This window comes from Peromyscus maniculatus, chromosome 1, assembly GCF_049852395.1.
Source record: "Peromyscus maniculatus bairdii isolate BWxNUB_F1_BW_parent chromosome 1, HU_Pman_BW_mat_3.1, whole genome shotgun sequence".
Classification (NCBI taxonomy): Eukaryota; Metazoa; Chordata; class Mammalia; order Rodentia; family Cricetidae; genus Peromyscus; species Peromyscus maniculatus.
In genome coordinates, this window is record NC_134852.1 from 195,933,648 (window position 1) to 195,945,820 (window position 12,173).

Consider the following 12,173-nt stretch of genomic DNA (forward strand, 5'->3'; position numbering starts at 1 on the left):
CACCACTGTTATCTTCTTTTTAAAGATTTATATATTTTTATTGTATGAGTGTTTGCTGGCATGAATGTATGTGCACCATGTGGTGTCTTGTGTCCACAGAGGTCAGAAGAAGGCAACAGATCTTCACTGGAACTGGAATTACAGACAGCTGTGAGCTGCCATGTAGGTGCTGGGAATTGAACCCAGGTCCTCTGTAAGAGAAGCAAGCGTTCTTAACTTCTGAGTCATGTCTCCAGCCCTCTTTACTATCTTCTAAGCTATCGAGAAAGCTGTTGCTTGGTGAGGTTGAAAAGCTGGATTAAGGTCACAAGGCTATAACATGGGCAGGGCTCTACTCCACACCTAGATCTGGTGGACTCCAAGGGCAGTGCTCCAGTCCAGGGCCTCTGTATGAGGTTATAACTCAGAGAAAGCTGAGTTTTCCTGGACCCCACCCTTGGACAGAGCTGCCTCTTTTCTTTGGGGAAATCTCCATGCAGGGAGTCATGAGGGTCTACCTATGCACAAGCTAGCTCAGGAAATTATTATGCATCCAGCCACATATGTGTTTGTGGGCTTGCCAGTTGTGAGAGGTGCAAAACATGCATGCCCACACATGTTCATTCACTGTTAGGGTGTCATTCACTGTTAGGGTGTATGTGTGTGTTCATATATATATATATATATATATATATATATATATATATATATATATATATATATATACAGGCCACCTTCTGGAATACGCAAATGCAAGGTCATGATATGTGGAGCAGAATGTTTCAACGTAGTTTTATTACTTTCAAGAATGCACACAGTGTCATTACAATTCTAGCAATAAAAATCTATTCCTTCTCTGGCTACAGCTCAGACAGGTCCTTCTGGGGACACTTTGAACAAGACTAATTGTAAGGATCCCATAAACTGTGTATGAAAGTAGAACATCCATTCACGGAGGCTAGTTTTCACCTTGGATCATATAAACATTTCTCTCTTGATCTCATGCCATTTACCAGTAATTTTCATTATTTTGAGGTGTTAGGGAGGAGGGAGGAGAATTCAGATGGAGTGTTGCCCGATGTAATGACCATTCACTGTGGATGAGCAAGGCTTTAATGTGGTCTACATTCATGAAAGACCCTGCGTGCCTTCACCCCGGCATATATCCCCATATCCCCGGGTACACCATGGCAGCATAGGAAAGCCCTTCTGTTTTTATGCAGATAAGTAAGCAGAAGCACAATCAAGTCTGCACGCATCTGTTTCTCAGAGTGAGACAGCTGTCATAGATCTCCTGGTTGCAGATTGAAGGTGAAAGGGTTCCTTGGGAGGGTGGCCAGCTGTCTGCCATGCAGCCAAAGACAGGAAGAAATCCTCGAGTCTAGGGTCCCTCAAGAGGCCAGTGACTCAGTGGCTCCCTAAGCCCCCAAAGGCAGCTTAGAAGGATAGATAGGGGGCTACAGTGGTGGGACGCAGGACCTGAGTTACTAAGTGCTCAATCCTTACTAGGCTGGCTGGAGTGAGGACGATGAAGAACCCTCTGTTCTTTCCCAGATTTGGCCCCAGAAATCCAAAGAAGTCCCGGATACATCTTCTAGCTGGGGTGATCTCAAGGCTAAACAATCCCCAGCCTATAAATGGTGCTTTCAGTAAAGAGGGGAAGGTCCATACGCTTCACCTGTGTGAGATGTGGAGCCATGGTGCTTGTCTTGGAGGCCCCATCTACTCTTAAGGGATGCCTGAAGTGGGGGCCTCAGGCTCACCCCCAACACGGGCTTCTCTGGACAGCCACAATAGAAGGAAATGCAGGTCCCTCGCGATCAGCCTGGAGGGGATTTCCACAAGGAGGGCAACCCAGCCTGCCACCTGGAGTCTGCACACCATGTCGCTCCCCACCCCCATTCCCCCCCCCCGCAAACCCCCCCCCCCGCTACCGCTACTTAGGGGACAAGGGTGGGGGTGGGATGTGAGGGACATCTTAGGAGATGGAGCAGGGCAGGGGACAGGATCCCTTTCATTTGGCCAAAGATGCTTGGGCATTTTCCTGAGCAGGCCCGGGCACAGAGCTGGGATTTGGGAAGCAGCTCGTGAATGGGGCTCTGCTCAGCTGGGTCGACCCCACTGGTGCACAACTGATTTGAAGCCTAGCTTTTTTATTTTTATTTTTTTTTCCAATCAAACACCGGTGGGGACCAAGATTTTAAAACAAAAACAAAACAAACAGCTTCCAAGCTAAGAGGGGAGAGTGAGAAATAAAAGGGGAGGAGGTGAGAAGACGGGAAACCCACAGGTGGGAAGGAGCAGAGACAGAATTCTACAGGAAGCTGGAAGCTGGATATATGGGGGAGGTAAGGTGGGAGAAAGAAGTGGGGGGAGGGGGAGGGGAAAGCGAGTGGAGAAGGGAAAGGACCCAGAGAAAAAAAAGCTGCACCGCGGTGGGAACGTGTGGCCTCCAGCCGGGAGGGGGGGAAGCTGGGACTGCAGGGAAGGTTGCCAGGAGGAAGGTCCTGGGAGTTAGTTCTACAGTCCCGGACTCTGGAGTTCCGGGGGCCTCTGGGTGACTGAACCGGTGAGAAGATCCCCTGCTCAGAAGTGAGAAGATGGAGGTCCTAGAGGCCAGCTCAACGATGCCTGAGCGGTCTTCAAGGCTCGGGCTTGTTAGTGTCCCGAACCTGGAGAGAGGGCGTCCGTGAAAGCCCGCAGTTCGCGGAAACAAGGCTCCGGGGCTTAGAGAGGCAGTGCCAGCGAGCAAGCAGGACCAAGTAAGTCCTCATCACCTTCAGGCCCGCAGCCTGGAACCCCCAAGTCCTTGGCCTTGACCCGAAATCTCGGCGTGGGCGAAGATGCGGTGTCCTGAGGCCTGGAGTTGTAGCCTGAACCTGGCTTCTAGGGCGCATCACGCCTCTGATCTTGTGGCTGTGGACTCCCCGGGTCTCTGGTCACTGCGCCTATCTGGGGCCTCGACGTTCTTCAACTCCTATTTCTGTCCAATTCCGGGCAAAGCCCACATTTCACTGCCCCACGCACCGCGCATCCCGGCGGCGCACTGAGGAGAAAATCTGGACGGCCTTGGGGAGCGGAGCAGTGAGCCTTGGGGCTCCTGCAGTTTCAGAAGCCAGCGGCCAGGGTGTCCAGGGACTAACCTCGGGAACCGCTGGCCCTCTAAGTGCGGACCGCGGTCGGAGCTCCAGGCCCCACGCAGAAAGAACCAAATGAAAACACACGTAAGAGATTTAAACCCGCTACGCTTTCTTGCAATGGGAAAGGTATTTTTCCTCCTCAAATGGTTTGAAGTGATTCTCCCTAAGTGACCCTAGGGAGACTGGGGAAAAGTTTTTAGGTAACTCCAGGAGGCCAAGGTCCCTAGAAGTGGGCTTGCGGTTGAGAGTTGGCAAGGCTGAGAGGGTAGTTGGAGGAAGACTCCAGAACAATCTGCTGCTCCGAAGGCGATGGCCACTGTTCTCGCTCTTCCTTCTTGTCTGCTCAGCGAACCGCGAGAACCGGCAAGAGAGTCGCTCTAGTTGGAGCGAATTAGTTCGCCAGAGACTTAAAGAGCCTTTCTGAAGTTAGGTTATATTTTAGAAGGTCTGTAGACGTTGAAATTTAGCTACAGGAAGTTTAAAAAAAAAAACCCTACGGAATGCATTCCGAATTCCAGTTAAATCCTCTAGTTCAAACTGCTCACTGCATTTTCAAATAGCACACACATCAATACAAATCAATGCGTAAAGCACCTGTTGGTTTAGACATTTTCGTTTGAAGAAATACTGAGTGTCTTTGCACAAAGCTAGTCCTCAGACTTCAGTGTGGTGTTGGCTTTAAAGGAACTGGCTTTGGTGAGGAGATCTCAATTTACATTTTTATCTTTAAAAGTGTTGGAGTGGGTCAGATCTGAGAAGATAGGAGTGAAAACTCTTCACCCTGAGAAATCGAAACTCTCAGAGATGGCCTGTAATTTATACCACAGACCACACAATTTGCTGGATTTGGAATGATTTTTCTCTCGGGGAAGAGAAATGATGAGCTGTTTAGAAAATTAATTCCAAACAAAATCTAGAAAAATTGCCCACATGTGCAAAACAAAGTATGTGCTCACAGCCCACTTCAAAAACCCCCTCACAACATTAGTTCACCACGGAAACACACACACTCAAGACATTAGATAAGTGTGACGCTTTCTAGAACTAAGCAACAAGGTTGGCATTTCCTTAAAATTATACAAACGCTCAGCCGTTAAAGACCAGATTCATAACTCAAATCAGGTAATGCATTCACCCTTCTTATCATTAAAATGCAGTTAACACTAGTCTGCTCAGGAATTTGGGGACGGCTTTCTAACACCGCTAAACTAAAGATCAAAACCAGATATAGTACACACCATTACTGCCACCAACAAAATTCCACCTCGTGGCACTGCTAAAAATGAAGCCCTTTCTCGTTTCCTTTCTTTCTTTGTGTGTATGAATCATTAAATTGAAATTTCTAGGACAGCAGTCAAAATGACAAAAAAAAAAACCCACCTAAAATTTCATACATCAGGCCAGCTGAGTTTACAGCAACATTATTTTTTCATAGTTGAATAGAAAAATCGCTGTAGTGCTAGGTTGAAATTTAAAAAACGGGGCCACGAGACCCTGGTTCCATAACTGAATAGCTTTATTCTAGACAAATGGTGTCAGAGGGAACAAAAACTATTGACTATCTGCCTATTTTATATGTGTAGGAAGTGAGTAGTTTTTTAGAGTATAACACAAACAAAGCTTTCAAAAATTACCACGTTTTCCCTCGGTAATGCAACTGCTGTAATGGTTAACGCAAGGCTCTTTGACCGCTATAATTTTATTTATTATATATGCACGTCTATAAAGCGACCTCCCCTCCCCCAGGGAATCCGCCACCACTTCAGCAAGATCTGTAATCAAATATCGATGGGAGGGGCTTGTGGTAGGTACAAGGTGATGGAGGTGAACCTAGGCAGACAGTGAGGACTAAAACAAAGCCAAGCGGCACAGTCCTATTTACTTTACCTGACAGTAATTGGCTAAACTGTCTGATACGAAAACCTATTGTTAATTGAGCAAGGATCCAAGATTTCTAAGATCTTTTCAGACAAGAGACTGCAAATGCCCCTGAATGTACTGGTAACTGGATACCGAATGGAACTAGATTCTGTGCCCCGACAAGCAGCAGCGGGGAGGGGAGGGGGGCTCCAGCACCCGGGGTTTTCCTGCCCTACAGCTGGCGGCCCACAGACCGGTAGTCTTTTCGGGTGCCCGCTGCCGGCGCGGGAAAAGGAGGCCACCTGGATGCGACTGGCCTGAGTGGGATCCTGCTACTTCGAAACCAGTATAAGCCAAGACTAAACAATTTGGAAAGGGAAGTTGGAGATGACCACAGAACCCCTGCTCTGGGCAAAAATCAAAGGCCAACCCTAAAAATCAAGGGGTGGGTGGAAGTCTCTGGATCCGCGGCGTGCGGGGATAGGGATGCGAGAGCAGGTTAGGCCATAGATGCCAGGTGCTGGCACGTTCACCAGGCTCCCCACAGAGTCCCCCCAAACGGAACCCTGCCCCAGCCTGCTGTGGAGCAACTTGGCTGGGGTCCTCAAGAGAGCCGTCCAGGTGTGTTTGGAGGGTACCTGACCGAGTGGTGGAGGCAGCGGGATTTGGAGACCCCGCCACGTGCTCATTCGTGCAGGTGGGGAGCAGACAGCTATCTGCGCGGCAGGGAGAAGAGGCCTGAGTGGGCCTTCCCGCCCGCAGCAGGTGTGTGGGTGTGTCACTGAGCTGCAGGCGTTGTTGGATTGGGGGGCCTTCACTCAGCTATGGTTCTAAGACCCGTTTCTGGGGCAAGGCTTAGGTGAGGGCCAAGCGCCGCTAGGAAGAAAAAAAAAAAAAAAGAGCAAGAAGAAATACGCGCTTCCGATGGAAGCAAATAGCTTTTATCTTTTCTTTTGTCCAAATCTTGAAAGCTAAAAAAAAAAAAAAAAAAAAAAAAAAAAAAAAGGATTGGGGAGAGGGGATGAGAGCAGAAGAGGACAGAAGCATTTCTCCGCGACAGTTTTGCCCTGCGGTTGGCGGCAGGGTGGGGACTGAGACGGTAATGCCGTTTCCTTCGGGTCCTCTGCCTGTCCACTGGGACGCGCACGTCCACTCACAGTCCCCGACCCTGCAGGGCCTCGCACTCACCCCACCTCGCTCGGGACCTCTGCGCTCCGGATCCGCAGCAAGACCAGGCGCACTCTTCCCCGGGCAGACTCGCCTTCCGTAGCCGCCGCGGCCCCCGCCCGAGGCGTCAACAGTCCCAAGTCTAAAGCGGAAAGGCTCCTGCGACGGAGGAACGGTCTCGAGGAGAGAGAGCCTGCAACCCACAGATGATTTTTCCCCATCTCCCCCAGGGCACGTGGAGGGAGCACGGTCCCAGCTCCCCCGGTGGCCCGGGGCGCAGCCTCCCCGCGGCATTTCCGCTCTCCCCCCCCCCCAAGAGCCCCGCCTCCCCCTCCTCCCAGCCCTTTCTTTCCAGGGCCTTGGGCACCAACTCCTTCTGCTGTCCCGGGGTTCCGCAAGGCCGCTCTCCATATAATCCCTCTACGTGCCGCGTCTACCCGTTTCCTAGGGCGTCATCCTCAGTCCCCGTGCCTTCCAGCCGTCCTTTCCAGTTGGCCAGACTCTCCAACTGTGCGGCTCTACTGGGGCGGGGGGCGGGGGTGGGGGAACAAATAAATGCTAGGGGCGGTCTGGTGAGGAACCCCACCGCGAAACCAGAGCCGCTCCTTGTTTGTTATTTCCGAGGCGTGCTGCCCACGCGTTTTGCTGTTATCCTCACAACGGTGGCCGCTGCTATTCAGAGGGCTAAGCTTATAGGCAGGTGAATGCCAGAAGGTGGTCCCCACCCGGCAGTTTCCAGAGTCTGAGACTACATAGATTCTCCCCGCAGAATGCAACCACCATCTCAGAAAGAGGGCCAGAAAGCCAGCAGGTCAAGAAACAAGGCGGGTCTGAACGTTGAGGCCTATACTCAGGCTCAGGCCACAGCTGGGTTACGTCCCTTCTGAGACCAGACCCTGCTCTCCCCATCCCTGCTCTCATAAAGCCACCCAGTGTGTGCAGTGGTAATCCATCCAGGTCAGAATCAACGCGGACTCAGCAAGCACTGTTCTGAACTCTGACGCAGAAAAACGACAGTCACACGTTCTGGGCCCTTAGCATCCCTAGACCTGCACTATGCTTCCGGCTGGTTAGCCTGATTATCTACAGCAATTACCCTAGAAGAGGGAATTCGGTGCCTTTATGTAGACGAGGAAACCGAGGAGACCAAATATTGGCTCAGGCCAAGATTCGAAGCAAGAGCCGCTGGACACAAGGGAGAACTCCATCATCTTGTCTGCAAGGGCCGCAAGGGCAAATACGACCTGGACCCTGCCCTCAGGGACTCACAGTCTAACTTGACAATCGGGAGGACACATACAGCCATAGCACTAGGTGGGGAGGGTGACAAGTGTCATTACTAACGGAGCAAGTTCTGAGGAAGAGCACTTCCGGGCTAGGCGATCTGGCCGCGCTTGCTTGGAGGACGTGGTGTTTGAGCAGAGCCTCCCGGAGAACAGCCGTGCACTCGTGGAAATGAGGGCGGAAAAGGCACTCCACGTGGTGAGAACAGCTAGAGCAAGGACAAGGTGGAATTCGACACGTCGCTCATATTCCCACAGACACAGCAGTCGTCTCCTGAGGAATCCGTCGTCCGGTATTTACTGGCCAGGAACTTTTCCTGCCCCGAAGCAGCTGGAATCTGTGTCATCCTTCTAGGACCTTGGCCCATGGACAGTGAGCCTCTCAGAACTGGCCCTGGTCGGGCGGGTGCGGCTAGGTGGGGCGGGAATCGGTGATTCGGACACCCGGTCCAAAGCAGCCTCTCCCACAGCGACTTGGACCTCAAGACCCATTCTAGTCCCTGGCTATTTCTGGTAGCGCAGCAACATCCCCCAGGGGTGGACGCGGAGGGCGTGGCCCACCCACGCCAGAACCAATTAGGAAGGAGGCCAGGATGCCGACCCCGCCCCTCGACGTGACGCAAGGCCCCGGGACAGAGGCTTCACAGCCCCGGCCCCAGTCCTTGCAGTGGCTGTAACAAAACCCAGACCCCCAGGTCCCGGCCAATGGAGGCGATTTAGACTGGAGAAGGACCGCGTCTGTCAAAAGCTCGACTCCGCAGCACCGCGGAGTCCAGAGGAAGAGCTGGAGCCGCCGCACTGCCTCCCCGCCCCCGCCGGGATTTATTGAGTATTTGGACTGGACAATTAAGTGGCCCTGATGATGTTACCAAGCCCGGTCACCTCCACCCCTTTCTCAGTCAAAGACATTTTGAATCTGGAGCAGCAGCAGCACTTCCACGGAGCTCACTTGCAGGCGGAGTTGGAGCAGCACTTTCAATCGGCTCCCTGCATGCTGGCCGCGGCCGAAGGGACACAGTTTTCCGACGCGGGGGAGGAGGACGAGGAAGAAGAAGGAGAGAAACTGTCCTATTTGAACTCACTAGCTGCTGCCGAGGGCCACGGAGATTCAGGTCTCTGTCCGCAGAGCTATGTCCACACAGTCCTTCGAGACTCCTGCAGCAGGCCCAAGGACCAAGAAGAGGAGGTTGTGAGAGAACGGAGTCAAAGTGAGTAGGGGGAAGGCAGCGCGCCCCTACACCTGGGGCAACGGCTCAGCGCCCATAAACAACCCACAAACGGGGCCAGCATGACCACCCGCCCCTTTCGCGTTTGGCGAGGGTCATGCCTATGCCAGGTTCAAAGACAGCTCTGCAAAGCACGGGCACCTGAGATGCAGCTAGGGAGGGGTAAGGGGGACAGGAGGAGATTGTGACAACCGCTCTTCCCCGGAGCAGGGAGCGGGGAGCAGCCCCTGAGGGAAGGAGGGAAGGGAAAGGGATTACTGCAGCCCCGGTTTGGATAAGCGATAAGGGATGGGCCCAGCGGTTAGGTCCTAACATCTTCGTGTGTGTGTGTGTGTGTGTGTGTGTGTGTGTGTGTGTGTGTGTGTGTGTGTGTGTTCTTGAAAAAGGAGTCAGTAGTCTGGCCATTTTTTTGCCTTTCTTCTAACGTGAATTGAGTTCAGGGTGAGGCCAGGGCAGTCACCCCGGCTTCCCAGAAAGGCAGTTCAAGCAGGTCGTGTTTTTAAGAGTCCTTGAAGACAAGGAACCTTGATAGGCGTCACCTTACTTGTGAGCTTGGAGCTCAGCGTTCTCACACCCACAGCACTCTGCGAAGGAGAAGGGATGTTTGATGTGTAGGCGTTCGATCCAGCCCAGGTGACCCTCACCACTCATGCCCTTGAGGTGAAGCCCTTAAAATAAGAATAAGAATAATAAGAGTAAGAACCCTAGTGTTCGCTTTGTGTCTCGGGCTGCAAGTCTGAGTAGGTAAAGTGCAGAATTTAGCCGGGGATTCTGGACGCTCAGCAGACCTGAGGTGGTAGGAAAATCTAATAATTGAATAAGCCCCCAGGAAATGTCTGAAAGGAAGACAGAATCAAAGAATCTCTTCTCCAAGTGGAGGTTTAATGTGGCTGAAACCAAGGCCTTTTCTCTGACAGTTCGCCAGGCCTAAAACGGACACGAAACTGTCTAAATAGGTCCATCCAACTTTTTTCCTCTGTAAGGTAATGTACAAATTTTGTTTCACACACATTCTCAGTAGTTTTGATAAGAAAAAAAAAATCAATTCTTGAGTTGCGCATACGCCTACACTTAGATATTCCCGAACAGAAAAAAACTTTGCAATCAACCCATGCATCCCGGCTGTGGGTCCCCAATACCCACACGTTTCACACCTTCAGATGTCCGTGGTGAGTGGTAGGCAAACGAGTTTGCAAATATTGTCGTTGCTAACGCAGACACAAGCTTTCATCTTGAAAATAGTCATTAGGGCGTCGAGCCGCACACTTAATCTCTTGACTCGCAGACACTCAAGTTTTAATAAATGCAAGCTAACTACTCCCCGCCGAACATGCCTCCTCCCGGAGAGGAGCTCGGCCCCGACGCAGGGCCCTTGAGCACCAGGAATCATGAACTTTCCCCAAATCTAAGCATTTTTACGGGGCGCTCTGTGCTTCCGGGCGTTGGCCAGCTCTACAGGGAGCCAGAACCCGGCTGATGTCTTGCTTCCCCCCTGCAGAAAGCTGCCAGCTGAAGAAGTCTCTAGAAGCGACGGGAGACTGTAAGGCGAGCGAGGACGGCGAGAGGCCGAAGCCGCGCAGCCGCCGGAAGCCGCGGGTGCTCTTCTCGCAAGCTCAAGTCTTCGAGCTGGAGCGCAGGTTCAAGCAGCAGCGGTACCTGTCGGCGCCCGAGCGCGAGCACCTCGCCAGCAGCCTGAAGCTCACGTCCACGCAGGTGAAAATCTGGTTCCAGAATCGCAGGTACAAGTGCAAGAGACAGCGGCAGGACAAGTCCCTGGAGCTGGGGACGCACGCGCCGCCGCCGCCACCTCGCCGCGTGGCGGTGCCGGTGCTGGTGCGGGACGGCAAGCCGTGCGTCACGCCCAGCGCGCAGGCCTATGGCTCGCCCTACAGCGTGGGCGCCGGCGCCTATTCCTACAACAGCTTCCCCGCCTACGGCTACGGGAACTCGGCCGCCGCCGCCGCAGCGGCTGCTGCAGCCGCAGCCGCGGCCGCGGCCTACAGCGGGAGCTACGGCTGCGCCTACCCGACAGGCGGCGGCGGCGGCGGCGGGGCCTCCGCAGCGACCACCGCCATGCAGCCCGCCTGCAGCGCCACCGGCGGCGGATCCTTTGTGAACGTGAGCAACCTGGGAGGCTTTGGCAGCGGCGGCGGCGCTCAACCCTTGCACCAGGGTGCCGCAGCGGGGGCCGCGTGTGCACAGGGGACCTTGCAGGGCATCAGGGCTTGGTAAGGACCGGGCAGGACATGCAGCGGGCGTCCTACCGCAGGTTGGCGCCGCGGGAATGAGACACGAGAAAGGCCAGACCCAAGGGCCAGGTCCCCTCGTTAAAATAAAATACAGACGTAACGCTCCCCAAGGGGCCAGGGTCGCCGGGCACTCTAGGCCTGGGGCTCAGCGGAGAAACGGATGCCCTGGTCCAGTCGTCAAGACTGTCTGAGACAGAAACGCGGGCCAGGTGCCAGGGAAGAGGTTGGCCCCCACCCTGGCTCTGCGGGGAGTGCGGGAGGCTGGGACTCCGGCTGTCGCTTGCTCTCAGGAGGAGGGCTTTTCTCCTTCGGCCTTCCCTTGGTCTTCGCGAAGTATGGTCGGGGAACCGGACCAAACAGGGGGAAAAAAGAGAAGAAAGAAAGAAGAAAAGAAAAGAAAAATAGCTGGGGAGAGAGCGTGAAGGAGAGAAAAATAGGCTTGAGTAATTCCACCGATCCGCAGCCCCGTTTTCTAGCCTGGAGCGCCACAGCACAGTGGATTTTCGTTTACCCACTGCCTCTCTTCGGAGCCAGACTCCGCCAGGAGATCTGGATTGTCAGGGGACTCTTCTGGGACACCACCATCCCAGTGAGATCGAAAGCTGGGGGAAGGGAGGCAGCTGAGCAAATCCAAGACCTGGCGGCCCGGCTTAGGTGTCCCAGGTTGGTTTCCTTTCTGTTTTATATTCTGTATTCAGCACATTATCTCTCTATATAACTATACCCACACGCCGTGTACACACCGCTGTCATACACTACAGGAGTCAATAAAGAAGGTGCAATATTTCTGAACTGTTTGGCTTGCTGCAGACTGGTTTAGCCCCCAAAACTGGGGAGGGGACTCCCTTAAACAGGGCGGAAAGAGAGGAAAAGCACCCTGGGCATCTCAGCCTGGTGCCCCAGCGCCAGGCCCCAGGCTGCAAGTTTGGTCTCTTGGCCGCTTTGTTCATTAATTTCTCTTTAGTGTTGTGGGCCGAACAGGCTGGAGGGAGGCTGGGTCCTCGGAGGTCCAGGACTTTGTAATCCCCACCCCCCACCCCACCCACCGCTACATTTTACCCAGATGCACTGACTTGGTGCGGGGACCTGCCACGGGCAAGCTGAGACGCTGCCCCACCGCGAGGGTCTCCGAGGAAGACGAAAAGCCCGCCTGCAGGCTCAGCCTTGGGCGGCTCCTTCCTCGGCCACCACCGGGCCTTCCAGCGCGCCCGGGGGCGCTGCGCTGCGCCCCGCCGCGGCCGAGCTCTCCCCCTCGGCCGCCCTCCCTTC

General features: G+C 53.7%; 1 protein-coding gene across 1 annotated transcript; it reads left to right on the forward strand.

Annotated features, from left to right (window-relative positions):
* Nucleotides 1-8,112: 8,112 nt before the first annotated feature.
* Nkx2-3 (NK2 homeobox 3) lies at nucleotides 8,113-11,690 on the forward strand. The gene is made up of 2 exons (XM_006992014.3): nucleotides 8,113-8,637; nucleotides 10,154-11,690. Exons 1-2 carry the CDS (start codon nucleotides 8,289-8,291, stop codon nucleotides 10,885-10,887), a joined length of 1,083 nt encoding a protein of 360 aa, XP_006992076.3. The 5' UTR covers nucleotides 8,113-8,288; the 3' UTR covers nucleotides 10,888-11,690.
* Nucleotides 11,691-12,173: the final 483 nt, after the last annotated feature.